Source organism: Lepidochelys kempii, chromosome 10 (genome assembly GCF_965140285.1).
Source record: "Lepidochelys kempii isolate rLepKem1 chromosome 10, rLepKem1.hap1, whole genome shotgun sequence".
Lineage (NCBI taxonomy): Eukaryota > Metazoa > Chordata > Testudines > Cheloniidae > Lepidochelys > Lepidochelys kempii.
Window position 1 is genome coordinate 38,082,864 of NC_136389.1, and position 12,536 is coordinate 38,095,399.

The following is a 12,536-nucleotide window of genomic DNA, read 5'->3' on the forward strand; positions in this document are numbered from 1 at the left end:
TTGTTAGTTCTTCTTCGAGTGATTGCTCATGTGTATTCTACAATAGGTGTGCGTGCTCCTCATGTGCACTGGTGCCGGAAGTTTTTCCCCTAGCAGTACCCGTACACGGGGGAGGGCCCCCCGCGGCACCTGCCTGGCGTGGTATGAGGGGTCTGCGCTTCCCCCACTCTCAGTTCCTTCTTGCCGCCAGTGAAGGTGCGTCGGAACTGCTCAGCTCCAGCTTTGCTGCAGCTCGTCACCAGAACTCTTGGTTTGTTCAGTAGTACATGTAATTAGTTAGCTAATTCAGTTAATTTAGTTGGTCATTGAGCCCGGGCCAGGGCATGCCCTGCGCCCCAGACTTTAAGTCGTGCGGCTTTTGTAGGCGCTGCGTGCCAAGGAGTGACCTGCACGCAGATTGTCTGCGCTGCTTGGGAGAAACCCATATCAGCATCATGTGGGCTGGTCACATGCCCTTGCAGAGTCATAGCAGCCATTACTCACAGGCTGGCCACAGGAAGGCTCACAAGGTGCGGGGGAGGGATAGCTCAGGGGGGGAGGGGAATAACTCAGTGGTTTGAGCATTGGCCTGCTAAACCCAGGGTTGTGAGTTCAATCCTTGAGGGGGCCATTTGGGATCTGGGGCAAAAATTGGGGATTGGTCCTGCTTTGAGCAGGGGGTTGGACTAGATGACCTCCTGAGGTCCCTTCCAACCCTGATATTCTATGATAAGCTTCTTCTAAGGCCTATTGTTTTACCTAATGGGCCATTACAGTTAATGGGCCCTTTACAACCAGCTATTTAGACAGAAGCATCTTGCCTAGTGGATGTCACCCCGGTTTGACTATATGTGAAATACAGATACATAGTCACTATTCATAAGTCCAGATACAAAAATGGTACATGCACACAAATAGGATAAACATATTCAGCAAATCATAACTTTTCCAATGTCCCCTTGCATTTTGTACAAGATGGGACACGTATCATAATTATTCCATAATCATATAATAATAATATCCCTATGAATAATATGGGGTGAAGTATCACAACTTGCACCATTTTTCACAGACAGGGGTGATTTTAGCAGATCTGTCACTCCTGGGGAAACACAGGCACAGAGAGCACAGCTGCCTCTAGTGTCCTGGAGCCACCAGGGCTCTCATGCTGCTAGCCTGTTTATTGCAATGGTGCCTGCTGCAGTGATCACTGACTGGCATGGGAAAGTGTCCCACTGTAGAGGAAGAAATAAGGCAGCCCTTGCTAAAAACTTTCGGCAGAGGATTGCAGAGAACCTCCATGGAAATTTCACTAAGATCTCTTGGGAGGATTCCAGGGACATCCCTGTACACATAAACTGCTCTTCATGCCTGTGCCCCGACCTAACACTACAGGGAAATGGCAAGCAGGTAACAGCTCAACCTCTCTTTGCTGTACCACTACCTCTTCTAGTACGAGTAAATTTAATGAAAAGTTGCGACACCCTGTACCCCATGTTCACCACTTTAATATGATTATGATATATTTTGTACAAAGTACGCCTTGTGAGGTATCATTTAAAAACTCATAATCTACTGAATATTATTATCCTGGTAAAATGTGTAGCAATTTTGCATATAAAGGTATGAGACCTTTACTGTAACATGTTACAATATTAGAGAAGCAGTCTCAAATTCATCTTTCAGAGACAAAGACACACTTGCACTCCAGCAAGGTGCTAAAGAGCCATTACTGCTTAATCACAAAAACAACAAGGAGTCAGGTGGCACCTTAAAGACAGTAAAGACTAACATTTGGGCATAAGCTTCAGATGTATGGAATGAAAATTACAGATGCAGGCATAAATATACTGACAAATGAAGAGAAGAGAGTTACCTTACAAGTGCAGAACCAGTGTTAACAAGGCCAGTTCAGTCACGGTGGATGTGGTCCAACTCCCAGTAATTGAGGAGGAGGAGTCAATACCAAGAGAGGGAAAATCGCTTTTGTAGTGAGCCAGCCACTCCCAGTCCCTATTCAAGCCCAAATTAATGGTGTTAAATTTGCAAATGAATTGTAGCACTGCAGTTTCTCTTTGAAGTCTGTTTCTGAAGTTTTTTTTGTTGAAGGATGGCTACTTTTAAATCTGTTACTGAATGTCCAGGGAGAATGAAGTGTTCTCCTACTGGCTTTTGTATGTTACCATTTGTGATGTCTGATTTGTGTCCATTTATTCTTTTACCTAGGGACTGTCCGGTTTGGTCAATGTACATGGCAGGGGGGCATTGCTGGCATGTGATGGCACATATCACATTAGTAGATGTGCAGGTGAACGAGCCCCTGATGGTGTGGCTCATGTGGTTGGGTCCTCTGATGGTGGTGTTAGAGTAGATATGGGGACAAAGTAGGCAACGGGGTTTGTTACAGGGATTGGTTCCTGGGTTAGTGTTTCTATGGTGTGGTGTGTAGTTGCTGGTGAGTATTTGCTTGAGGTTGGGGGCTGTCTGTAAGCGAGGACTGGCCTGCCTCCCAAGGTCTGTGAGAGTGAGGGATCGTTTTCCAGGATAGGTTGTAGATCGTTGATGATGTTCTGGAGAGGTTTTAGCTGGGGGCTGTACGTGATAGCCAGTGGTGTTCTTTTGTTTTCCTTTTTGGGCCTGTCCTGTAGTAGGTGACTTCTGGATACCTGTCTCGCTCTGTCAGTCTGTTTCCTCACTTCCCCAGGTGGGTACTGTAGTTTTAAGAATGCTTGATAAAGATATTGTAGGTGTTTGTCTCTGTCTGAGGGGTTGGAGCAAATTCAGTTGTAAACTAGGGCTTGGCTGTAGACCATGGATCGTGTGATGTGTCCTGGATGGAAGCTGGAGGCATGTAGGTAAGTATAGTGGTCAGTAGGTGTCAAGCTGAATCCCCACTCCAGCACCTTGAGTGCAGGAAGTGGGGGCCCGCAAGGATTTAAAAAATTAATACTTGCCACTTAAGGTTTGTATTAAACTCCTAAGGTTACAGCTTCTCTCTGAGCTTGGCTTGGTAAACTCTGCCACCACCCAAATGCAAAAAACCCCCTTTGAACCCAGGAAGGAGCACTTGGGAATACCTCCCTGTGGGGTACCCTCAAGTCCTTTCACCTCCCGTCCGGGGAATAGCTGAGAAAAAAAACAAAGGAAATTAGCTGTGGCTATCAACTGATCAAAAACATGCACAAACCTCTTAGGACACCAAAAATCCTATCCCGTTCTTAAAAAAGATAAACTTTATTAAAAACAAAAAGGGAAAAAATACATTTGGAACTTAGGCTTTTTGCTAGATCTTAAGAGCAACAATTACAAAAATTAGGCACCCAAAATAGCTTTCTTGGGGGTTCAGCTTAAAGGTTACAAGCAAACAAAAGCATCTGGGGTTAGCACAAAGGAGATCCACAAGCCAAAATAAGAAATAAACCTGATAGCATCTAACTAAACATTCCCTATCCAAATTATTTCTTCTAGGTATGGTGGATGAATTTTTATACCTGGTTCATAGAATCATAGAATATAAGGGTTGGAAGGGACCTCAGGAGGTCATCTAGTCCAACCCCTTGCTCAAAGCAGGACCGATCCAATTAAATCATCCCAGCCAGGGCTTTGTCAAGCCTGACCTTAAAAACTTCTAAGGAAGGAGATTCCACCACCTCCCTAGGTAACGCATTCCAGTGTTTCACCACCCTTCTAGTGAAAAAGTTTTTCCTAATACCCAACCTAAATCTCCCCCACTGTAACTTGAGACCATTACTCCTTGTTCTGTCATCTGCTACCACTGAGAACAGTCTAGATCCATCCTCTTTGGAACCCCCTTTCAGGTAGTTGAAAGCCGCTATCAAATCCCCCCTCATTCTTCTCTTCCATAGACTAAACATCCCCAGTTCCCTCAGGTTCAAGCCTTACACAGCATTCCTTTTGCTCTATCTTCCCCTCTTTCCTGGAGAGACACAAAACAAAGGGAAGTCCCCCGCCCCCATTTAAAAAAGTTCTAGTCCTCCCATTGGTTCTTTTGGTCAGGTGCCCACTCCTTTTTCTTTACCTGGGGAACTTTGTTAATCCTTTACAGGTAAAGCAAGCAGAGAACAGCAACCAAGAGGGACTTTATAGCTAACTGGCTGGCTGGGTGTCCATAAAAGGAAGCTACCCCTCCCCCCTCCATTTATCACAGTAGGTTTCCGGTATAGGGTGGTGTTATGTGACCATCACTCATTTGCACTGTAGTGTCCAGGAAGTGTATCTCTTGTGTGGACTGTCCAGGCTGAGGTTGATGGTGGGGTGGAAATTGTTGAAATCCAGGTGGAATTCTTTAAGGGCCTCTTTCCCGTGGGTCCATATGATGAAGATGTCATCTATGTAGTACAAGTAGAGTTGGGGCATTAAGGGACGAGAGCTGAGGAAGAGTTGTTCTAAGTCAGCCATAAAAATGTTGGCATACTGTGGGGCCATGTGGGTACCCATAGCAGTGTCACTGACTCGAAGATATAAGTTGTCCCCAAATCTGAAATGGTTGTGGGTGAGGACAAAGTCACAAAGCTCCACCACCAGGTGTGCTGTGGCCTCATCAGGGATACTGTTCCTGACAGCTTGTAGTCCATCCTCATGTGGAATATTGGTGTAAAGAGCTTCTACATCCATGGTGGCTAGGATGGTGTTTTTGGGAAGATCACCAATGCATTGTAGTTTCCTCAGGAAGTCGGTGGTGTCTTGAAGATAGCTAGGAGTTCTGGTAGTGTAGGGTCTGAGGAGAGAGTCCAAATAGCCAGATAATCCTGCTAGAAGAGTGCCAATGCCTGAGATGATGGGGCGTCCAGGGTTTCCAGGTTCCTGGATCTTGGGTAGCAGATAGAATACCCCTGGTTAGGGCTCTAGGGGTGTGTCTCTGTAGATTTGTTCCTGTGCTATAGCAGGGAGTTTCTTGAGCAGATGGTGTAGTTTCTTTTGGTACTCCCCAGTGGGATCGGAGGATAGTGGCCTGTAAAATGTGGTGGTGGAGAGTTGCCTGGCAGCCTCCTATCCATAATCCGACCTGTTCATGATGACTACAGCACCTCCTTTGTAAGCCCCTTTGATTATAATGTCAGAGTTGTTTCTGAGGCTGTGGACAGCGTTGCGTTCTGTATGGCTGAGGTTATGGGCCAAGTGATGCTTGTTCACAATTTCAGCCTGTGCACAGTATACCAAATGGACTGAAGGTAAAAAAAATCCATAGCAGTCGACATACTACACTGATTATGGTGAGAGATTGTGCCACACGCTCTCAGAGAAACTGAGGAACCACCTGATCAGCATCCTGTACAGCAAACAGGAGAAGATCGAGAATGAGCTCTCAAAACTGGAGACTCTCATACAAAACCAACCTTCCACACAAACTTCCATGTGGCTGGACTTTACAAAAACGAGACAAGCCATTTACAACACACATTTTACTTCTCTACAGAGGGAAAAGGACAGTAAAGTATCTAAACTCCTACATCTCCCTGGACAGTCAATAGCAGATTTAAAAGTAGCCATCTTTCAACAAAAAAACTTCAAAAACAGACTTTCAAAGAGAAACTTCAGAGCTACATTTCATTTGCAAATGTAACACCATTAATTTGGGCTTGGATAGGGACTGGGAGTGGCTGGCTCACTACAAAAGCAATTTTCCCTCTCTTGGTATTGACACCTCCTCATCAATTATTGGGAGTTGGACCACATCCACAGTGACTGAACTGGCCTTGTCAACACTGGTTCTCCACTTGTAAGGTAACTCCCTTCTCCATTTGTCAGTATATTTATGTCTGCATCTGTAATTTTCACTCCATGCGTCTGAAGAAGTGGGTTTTTTACCCACGAAAGCTTATGCCCAAATAAATCTGTTAGTCTTTAAGGTGCCACTGGACTCCTCGTTGTTTTTGTGGAAACAGACTAACATGGCTGCCCCTCTGATGCTTAATCACAGATTCACCAGTAGGGGAGTTGGGAATACGAAATTTACAATTCACCTGAAAGATAACTGGCAGCTCACTTATGCCATAGAACTGCCTGACCCCATAACCCAGCAAAGACTTTTCCAGTATAAAGGGTCAGATTTATAAGGGGGGAAAAATGCCTCTAGGTACCTCTCTTCCCCTCCAGCCCCCACTTGTCCTTTTGTCTTTCATCATTGAACTGGGGGGAGTGGTACTGGCCTGGAAGTTTTCCGCCAGTGCAGACTGTTGAAAACTTTTTGGTGAGAGAAATCTTTTTGCTTTTAAACTTACTAGCCTTGGGAATTAGCTTGCATTAGTTTAGGAATTAGCTTACATGTTTATCTTTTTATTTCTTTTTTAACCAATTCTGACTTTTATGCCTTATCACTTGTAAATCACGTAATCTATCTTTCTCAAGTTAATGAACTTGTTTTACTGTTTTATCTAAACCAGTGTGTGTGATTGAAGTGTTTGGGAAATCTCAGCTCAGGTCAGCACGACTGGTGCATGTTCATTACCCTTTGTTGGAATGATGGACTAATTTATGAGCTTGTACCCTCCAGTGGGCTGCTGAACAGTACAAGATGTACATTTCTGTGGGGCAAGGCTGGGATTGAGGGATATGTGGGTGTTGCTCTGTATCTATTCATGGATGGCAAGGCGTATCATTTATGTATTCAGCTGGGAGTGACTTTTGCATGCTGGTGGGCTGTGAGTGAACGGAGCCTGTAGGAGTTTGCTGTTTACTAGCAAAGCAATGTAAAAGGCATCCCAGGCTAGAGAGCTAAGAGGACACAACAGTTCAGGTTGCACCCTGGGGAATGTTACAGCCATATCCTGCTAAGTTGGGGGTGCCATCATTGTAATGGGAAATTAATTTACATGCTTACTTGAGGTTCCTTTCCCGGCATCGGGCTTGCGTATGTTTGATTGCTGGGACTGACTGGATTGCGGTGGAATCTCAAACAGATCCTGACTTTCAGCATAGCTGGACCACCCCCGTTGCATGTCCCCATCCTCTCAATGTCCCTTCCAGTCCTACAATGCTATGATCCTCCTCCTCCTCCTCCTTTCACGCAGCGGCCTGTGACTCAGGCTTCTCCGAGGTATCCCCGGTGCTGTGCGGGATGTCAGTGGGGTCTTCACCAAGTATGTCATGCAGCTGTTTGCAAAAGCATCAGGTCTGCGGCTCAGTACCAGATTGACTGTTGGCCTCCCAGGGTTTCTGATATCCCTGCTGCAGTTCCTTCACTTTCACGCAGTGCTGCTGCTGATCGCTGGCATACCCCTTTTCCTGCAACCCCAGCGCGATGTGTTCGTAGATGTCCATGTTTCTGTGGCTGGTCCATAGCTGTGATTGCGTAGCCTCTTCTCTCCACAGGCCCAGGAGATCGACTCCAGGCCATCATGCGTCTGCAACATATAACCAGCATGACCAGCCAGGCAGTTGCAGTCAACAGTGGAGAACTGCTAGGTGTGCTCCCCAAGATGGACAGTCTGGAAAAGGCATTTCAAAAGTTTGCAGGGATTTTAAAGGGTGATGGGACTTCTGGACTCCGTGACCCCTAGGGCAGTGGAGTTCACAATTGTGACTGGAGTGGTCACTGTTGGATATTCTGGGACAACAGCTGGAGGACTCATAGGTGTCTACATTCACGCTGTGTTGACCTCAGTACATCGACCAGGGCTCCACGCCACTTGGAGAGGTGGAGTCACTACATCGGCATAATGGAGAGCTTATGTCGATGGGAGACAAATTTAAGCATAGACACGTGCACAGCTAGGCTTATGCAAGGCAGCTTACGTCGACCTAACGTTGTAGTGTAGACCAGGCCTAAGTAACCTCAGCTTAGTTCCTAGTGTCTAACCTTTCTGCTGAGTTGGTGTTTTCTTCCTGATGGAAGAGACCAGTTAGTTCTTATGCCCCTGAGTTTCCCCTGCTCTATCTCCCTGTCTATCCAGATTCTTACACCATATGCTGAATTTCTACATCTGGCCTTGGTTGTAACGTTCTCTTGAAGAGCAGGAAGGGAGGGAATATCTCTGAGATTCTCTAGTAAAAACGTTCTCACAGCCGGTCAGCAGAGCTGAAGTGGTTGGTTTTTGTTTATCTTTAGTCCTAACTGGATCTGAAGACGTGGACAAGTGGGAAGCTACAATGAAGGTTTTGGAGAGTCTGATTCGAAGGAATTCAGCTACTGCAAGAGAGGTAAGGCCACGTGGGCTGTTCCAACAGGCTTTAGTCAGAGGGTTGCCATCTTGGCCTCAGAAGGAAGCTAGGCATAACGCAGTGCAAGATGGTAACGTATAAAGAGCGACAGACCAGGCTGACTTGTCCTGGAGTTGGGACAGACCATGGTGAAGGCAGCAGCATGGCAGCTGGCTCTTTTTGTCTCTTTTGGACTCCTTTTGCAGTGGGAATGGAGACCAGGAGACAGGTAGAGCCTACCAGTGAGCTTAGGGTTGAGGAGGATATTGGAAGCGGCACACTTTGTCCAGCGAGAGCAGAGCTGCCTGTGGAGCAGTTTTGAAGCCTGAGCTGGTGCAGCAATGCAAATCAGAAGACAACAAAATGTCTTTTATGTTTTCTTCAGACCCATTGTGTTCCACTCTCTCTGGCTCCTCATCAAGAGATGTTTGGGGCAGACTAGTCAAGATGCAGAGCCTGGGTGGGCAGAGAGAAATTGGGACAAGGGGTTGCTGATGCAGTGGCTCTTCACCATGGGTCATCTGCAGGGACTGAACTTGAGTCTTCCAGTGCCAAAAGCATGCGCCTCTACCAACTGACAAGAGATGTAACAGTAGCAGTTATAGGTTCTTATCCTGTTGTGTGGGCTGGCCACTAGAGGGATCACTTACTGCACTGTAGGTTTTACTAAGGTGTCTTCTCCATTCCTTGCCACTAAGGTTCTTCCAAAAGCCATGTTTTAAAGGGGCATGGACATCAACCAAGAGGTTAGTCATTTCTTTGAGCAGTCCTACCTCAGTGGCACCCTGGCTTGTCATGTCCTCTGCTGTGTCTAATACTCAGGCCCTGCCTCTTCATGTCCAATCCTCTCTCAGAGGCAGCCAAAATGAAGTTTGTGTCTGCATCTTCCTTTGTAAACCCTCAGGGGCGGGAAGAGCTTGCAGCCCAGAAGGTGGCCTCTCTGCTTTTGTATTTTGTGCAGGTGAGCATGGAGTTGGCTAAAGTACTGCTGCACCTGGAGGAAAAGACCTACATTGAGGGCTTTGTGGAGCTCCGTCAGAGAGCCCTAGTGGCTGTCACCATCACAGATCCAGTACCAGTGAGTCTCTGTGCTTCTCCTTCCTCGTAATAGGCACAGGCTTAAGGATTTGAGCAATTGCAGCTGGTGTCTCTTGCTGGCATGGCAGAAGCAGTTTCCATGATGGTAGGCTGGATGACCCATTATGGAGCAGGCTGAGTTTGTGTGAAGAGCTGTCCTGCCTCCTCATTAGCTGGGCCGTGAACTGGAACGATTGGAGCCAATGTGTTCGAGGGTTAGTGGCTGAGAGGGAAACTCTGGGCGAGAGGTTTAGACCACTGAAATGACTTGATAGGAAGTGTCCAGAGGTGATGAAGAAATGTGTATGTGTCTCAGGGCAAATTAGCTAGCCTTGGGCAAGTCACATAGCCTCTCTGTGCCTCAGTTTCCGCATCTGTGAAAGGAGATGTCTTTGCTTCTGAGACGTGCTAAGGTTGTATTAGTTACTGATTGTAAAGCACTTGGAGACCCCGGGTGGAAGGTGCTGTAGAATGGCAGAGTCATGTTGGTTGGTATTGGCTTCCTCTTGGGAGGGCGTGGCAGTGCGAGTCCCTGAATTTCCCCTGCTCGGATGGTTCTTCTCTCCCCATTTATGGATTTTCCTGGTTTATTACTAACAGGAGATAGGATTTCTCCTCTCTAGAACTCCAGCCGTGGGGGAGCAGGTTTCTTCCCCAGTTATTGGTTCATGCTCGTTGTTCCCTGACTTGTTGCAGGTAGCGCAGTATCTGTCCTCCCAGTTCTATTCCTTGAACTACAGTCTCTGTCAGCGCATGGACATCCTGGATGTAAGTGACTCACCTCTTCTTTTCTCTTTATTCTCTAGCTCCTCCCCTTCTTTCACCTTCCCATCCATGGGTCCCCATTGCATGAGACCCCTGTCTCTGGGAGAAGAGCTGGGGTAATCCCTTGACTCCTGATTGAAAAGGACAATGGGGCAAAATAGGAGCAGCCTGGGGGAAGCTGTTATGTTAACATCAGTTACTGCTCGTCACTTCCTGCCTTCAGAGGTTAACATGCTGTACAATTGTGATGGGAACTGGTGAGAGAGGAGATGGCAAAGAAGAGACCAGGATGGTGACCACTTGTCTGGAAGCAGTCAGTGGTTTTTAGGGAGTGTACTAAAATTTCCTGGTGCTTTTTCAGTCTACTGGTGCTTTTTCAGTCACCCTCCCCATGCTGACACCCCACTTCACTAACTGTACCTAGAGAAGGAGCTGCTGTCTGCTTTCCCGGCTGGACAGCTAAGCTCCTCTGCTGAATATCCCCTGCGGCATCTCAGAGGTACTCAGTTGCCTCAAACTTGTGGGGTCAGTCCTTCCACCCTCACTTGAGCTCTTTTGTGCCTGCCCCTCTCTTCATTCCTGCCCTACTCCCACCAGCTCAGTGCAGGTGACTGTTGCTCTTAGTCTCTTTGTTAGGGAGAAGGAATATCGTCTTCTAATGGAACCTCTTTCCATTTATCTAGGTCCTAGCTTTGGCCGCTCAGGAACTCTCTCAGCCCCAGGCCTCTGGGAAAAATAAGCCCTGGAGTGCCCAGAGTCCATGCATCCAGACCGTCCCTGGCAGTGACAGCTCCCAGGACTGGAGAAGGATTGTGGATGAGAGGATCAAAAGCAAGACACGCCATTTGGTGAAGGTGAGGCCAGGATGCTCAACAGTGGAAATACAGGAACACCTCATACCACAAAGCAGAGAGAGCTGCAGTGGGGCTAACTCCAAGAATTGCCTCCATCCTATCCAGGCCAGGGACCAGTGTATCATCATCAAAGGCTGGGTAACTTCGTTTTAAAAAAAAAAACTCCACAGTCTTCTGTGCCTTCTTGGCAGGGGGCTGTATCCAGCTCCTTGAAGCACTCGCTCACCCCCATCCCCACTGCTGCCCCATGTTGAAAGAAGACTGTCCCTATACCTTGGACTCCATGTCTCACATTGGGAGCTCCCAGTCTCCATTCTGCGCTTCCAATCCACAGAGCTGCCCTCTGCCTACTGTGGGAGGTTGTGAGGGGGCTGTGGCTCTGCAACTCATTTCTCAGCCCCTTCCTCCAGTCCCATCCTGGGAGCCAACCACCTCCATTCTGTATCTCTAACCCCCAGAGCTTCCCTCTGTCTTGCATGGAAAGAAGTTGTTGATTAACTTCCAAAGCTCCTTTACCTCCTGTACTGGGAGGTAAACCTCACTTCTGAGCTTCACTTATCTTGTGCTTTGCTTCACTTATCATGTTGCTTTGCTTCCCCTCAAGTTTCCACCTCCCATACCACAGGACTGGGCCAAGACTCTGTAGAACTCCTCAGAGATGGGGATGAGGAGGAATTGGAAATGGGGAAGCTAACTCTGGGGAATTTGACTGAAGCATGCAGTGTTGAACCAGTGTAGGCCCAGCTGGGAAATGCCAGTCGGAGGCAATCTCAGGACACTGCGAGGAACAAAAGACACTATAGTGCTAAAAAATGCTACTACTGTGCTTTCCCCTCTCGGCAGCGGTGAGGTCTGACAGCACCGAGGAGTGAGGTCATGTAACCCCTTCAGAGGCACGTACTGTGGCTGGCTGTTTCTCCTCTCTAATCCTCTTTTCTCTTTTGGACAGGGTCAGTCTCTAGTGGAACCGGCTTGTGGCCCAAACAAATTCAGTTCTTTAGCTGGACATTTCTTCTTCCCCCTGATTCAGAACTTTGACAGGTGAGATGGTGAGTGCTTGGGGTCCTGGCTTACCAAGGGACTATGGCAACACATGACTGTGAGGGTGAACCTTGACCTTGCTCTGTTAATGTCATCAGTGACTGAACTGAGACGCAGAGAGGTGGTGTGACTTTCTCAAGGCCCCCACGGGAGTTCATGCCAGTGTCAGGAATAAAACTCCTGGAGTGCCACATCCCAGTCCACAGCTCAGTGGATGAATGGACTAAAAGATGGATAGAAAGCTGGCTAGATTGTCGGGCTCAACTGTCTAGCTGGCAGCCGGTATCAAGCAGAGTGCCCCAGGGGTCGGTCCTGGAACTGGTTTTGTTCAACATTTTTATTAATGATCTGGATGATGGGATGAATTGTACCCTCAGCAAGTTCGCAGACGATGCTAAGCTGAGGGGGAGAGGTAGATACTCTGGAGGGTAGGGATATGGTCCAGAGTGACCTAGACAAATTGGAGGATTGGGCCAAAAGAAATCTGATGAGGTTCAACAAGGACAAGTGCAGAGTCCTGCACTTAGGAAGGAAGAGAGAATCCCATGCACTGCTACAGGCTGGGGACCGACTGGCTAAGCAGCAGTTCTGCAGAAAAGGACCTGGGAATTACAGTGAACAAGAAGCTGGATATGAGTCAGCAGTGTGCCCCTTTGTTGC

The 12,536-nt window shown here is 47.4% G+C and overlaps 2 protein-coding genes across 13 annotated transcripts in view; one reads left to right on the forward strand and one right to left on the reverse strand.

Moving 5' to 3' along the window:
- TELO2 (telomere maintenance 2) overlaps window positions 1-12,536 on the forward strand; it is a 45,932-nt gene that overhangs the window by 24,227 nt on the left and 9,169 nt on the right. For 10 of the 12 annotated variants that reach the window (XR_013636413.1, XM_078854620.1, XM_078854621.1 and 7 more), the window contains 5 exons: window positions 8,048-8,139; window positions 9,101-9,217; window positions 9,913-9,984; window positions 10,665-10,973; window positions 11,785-11,876. Coding sequence is in view for 11 of the 12 variants with exons in the window: in XM_078854620.1 (XP_078710746.1) it covers window positions 8,048-8,139; window positions 9,101-9,217; window positions 9,913-9,984; window positions 10,665-10,973; window positions 11,785-11,876 (682 nt within the window). In the remaining variant the exon portion in view is untranslated. The remainder of the gene's footprint in view (window positions 1-8,047; window positions 8,140-9,100; window positions 9,218-9,912; window positions 9,985-10,664; window positions 10,974-11,784; window positions 11,877-12,536) is intronic. The other 2 variants (XM_073362963.2, XM_073362964.2) reach the window with 1 other exon arrangement.
- Window positions 1-12,536, reverse strand: part of IFT140 (intraflagellar transport 140) — a 284,666-nt gene that overhangs the window by 12,539 nt on the left and 259,591 nt on the right. The gene's annotated exons all lie outside the window — the stretch shown is intronic.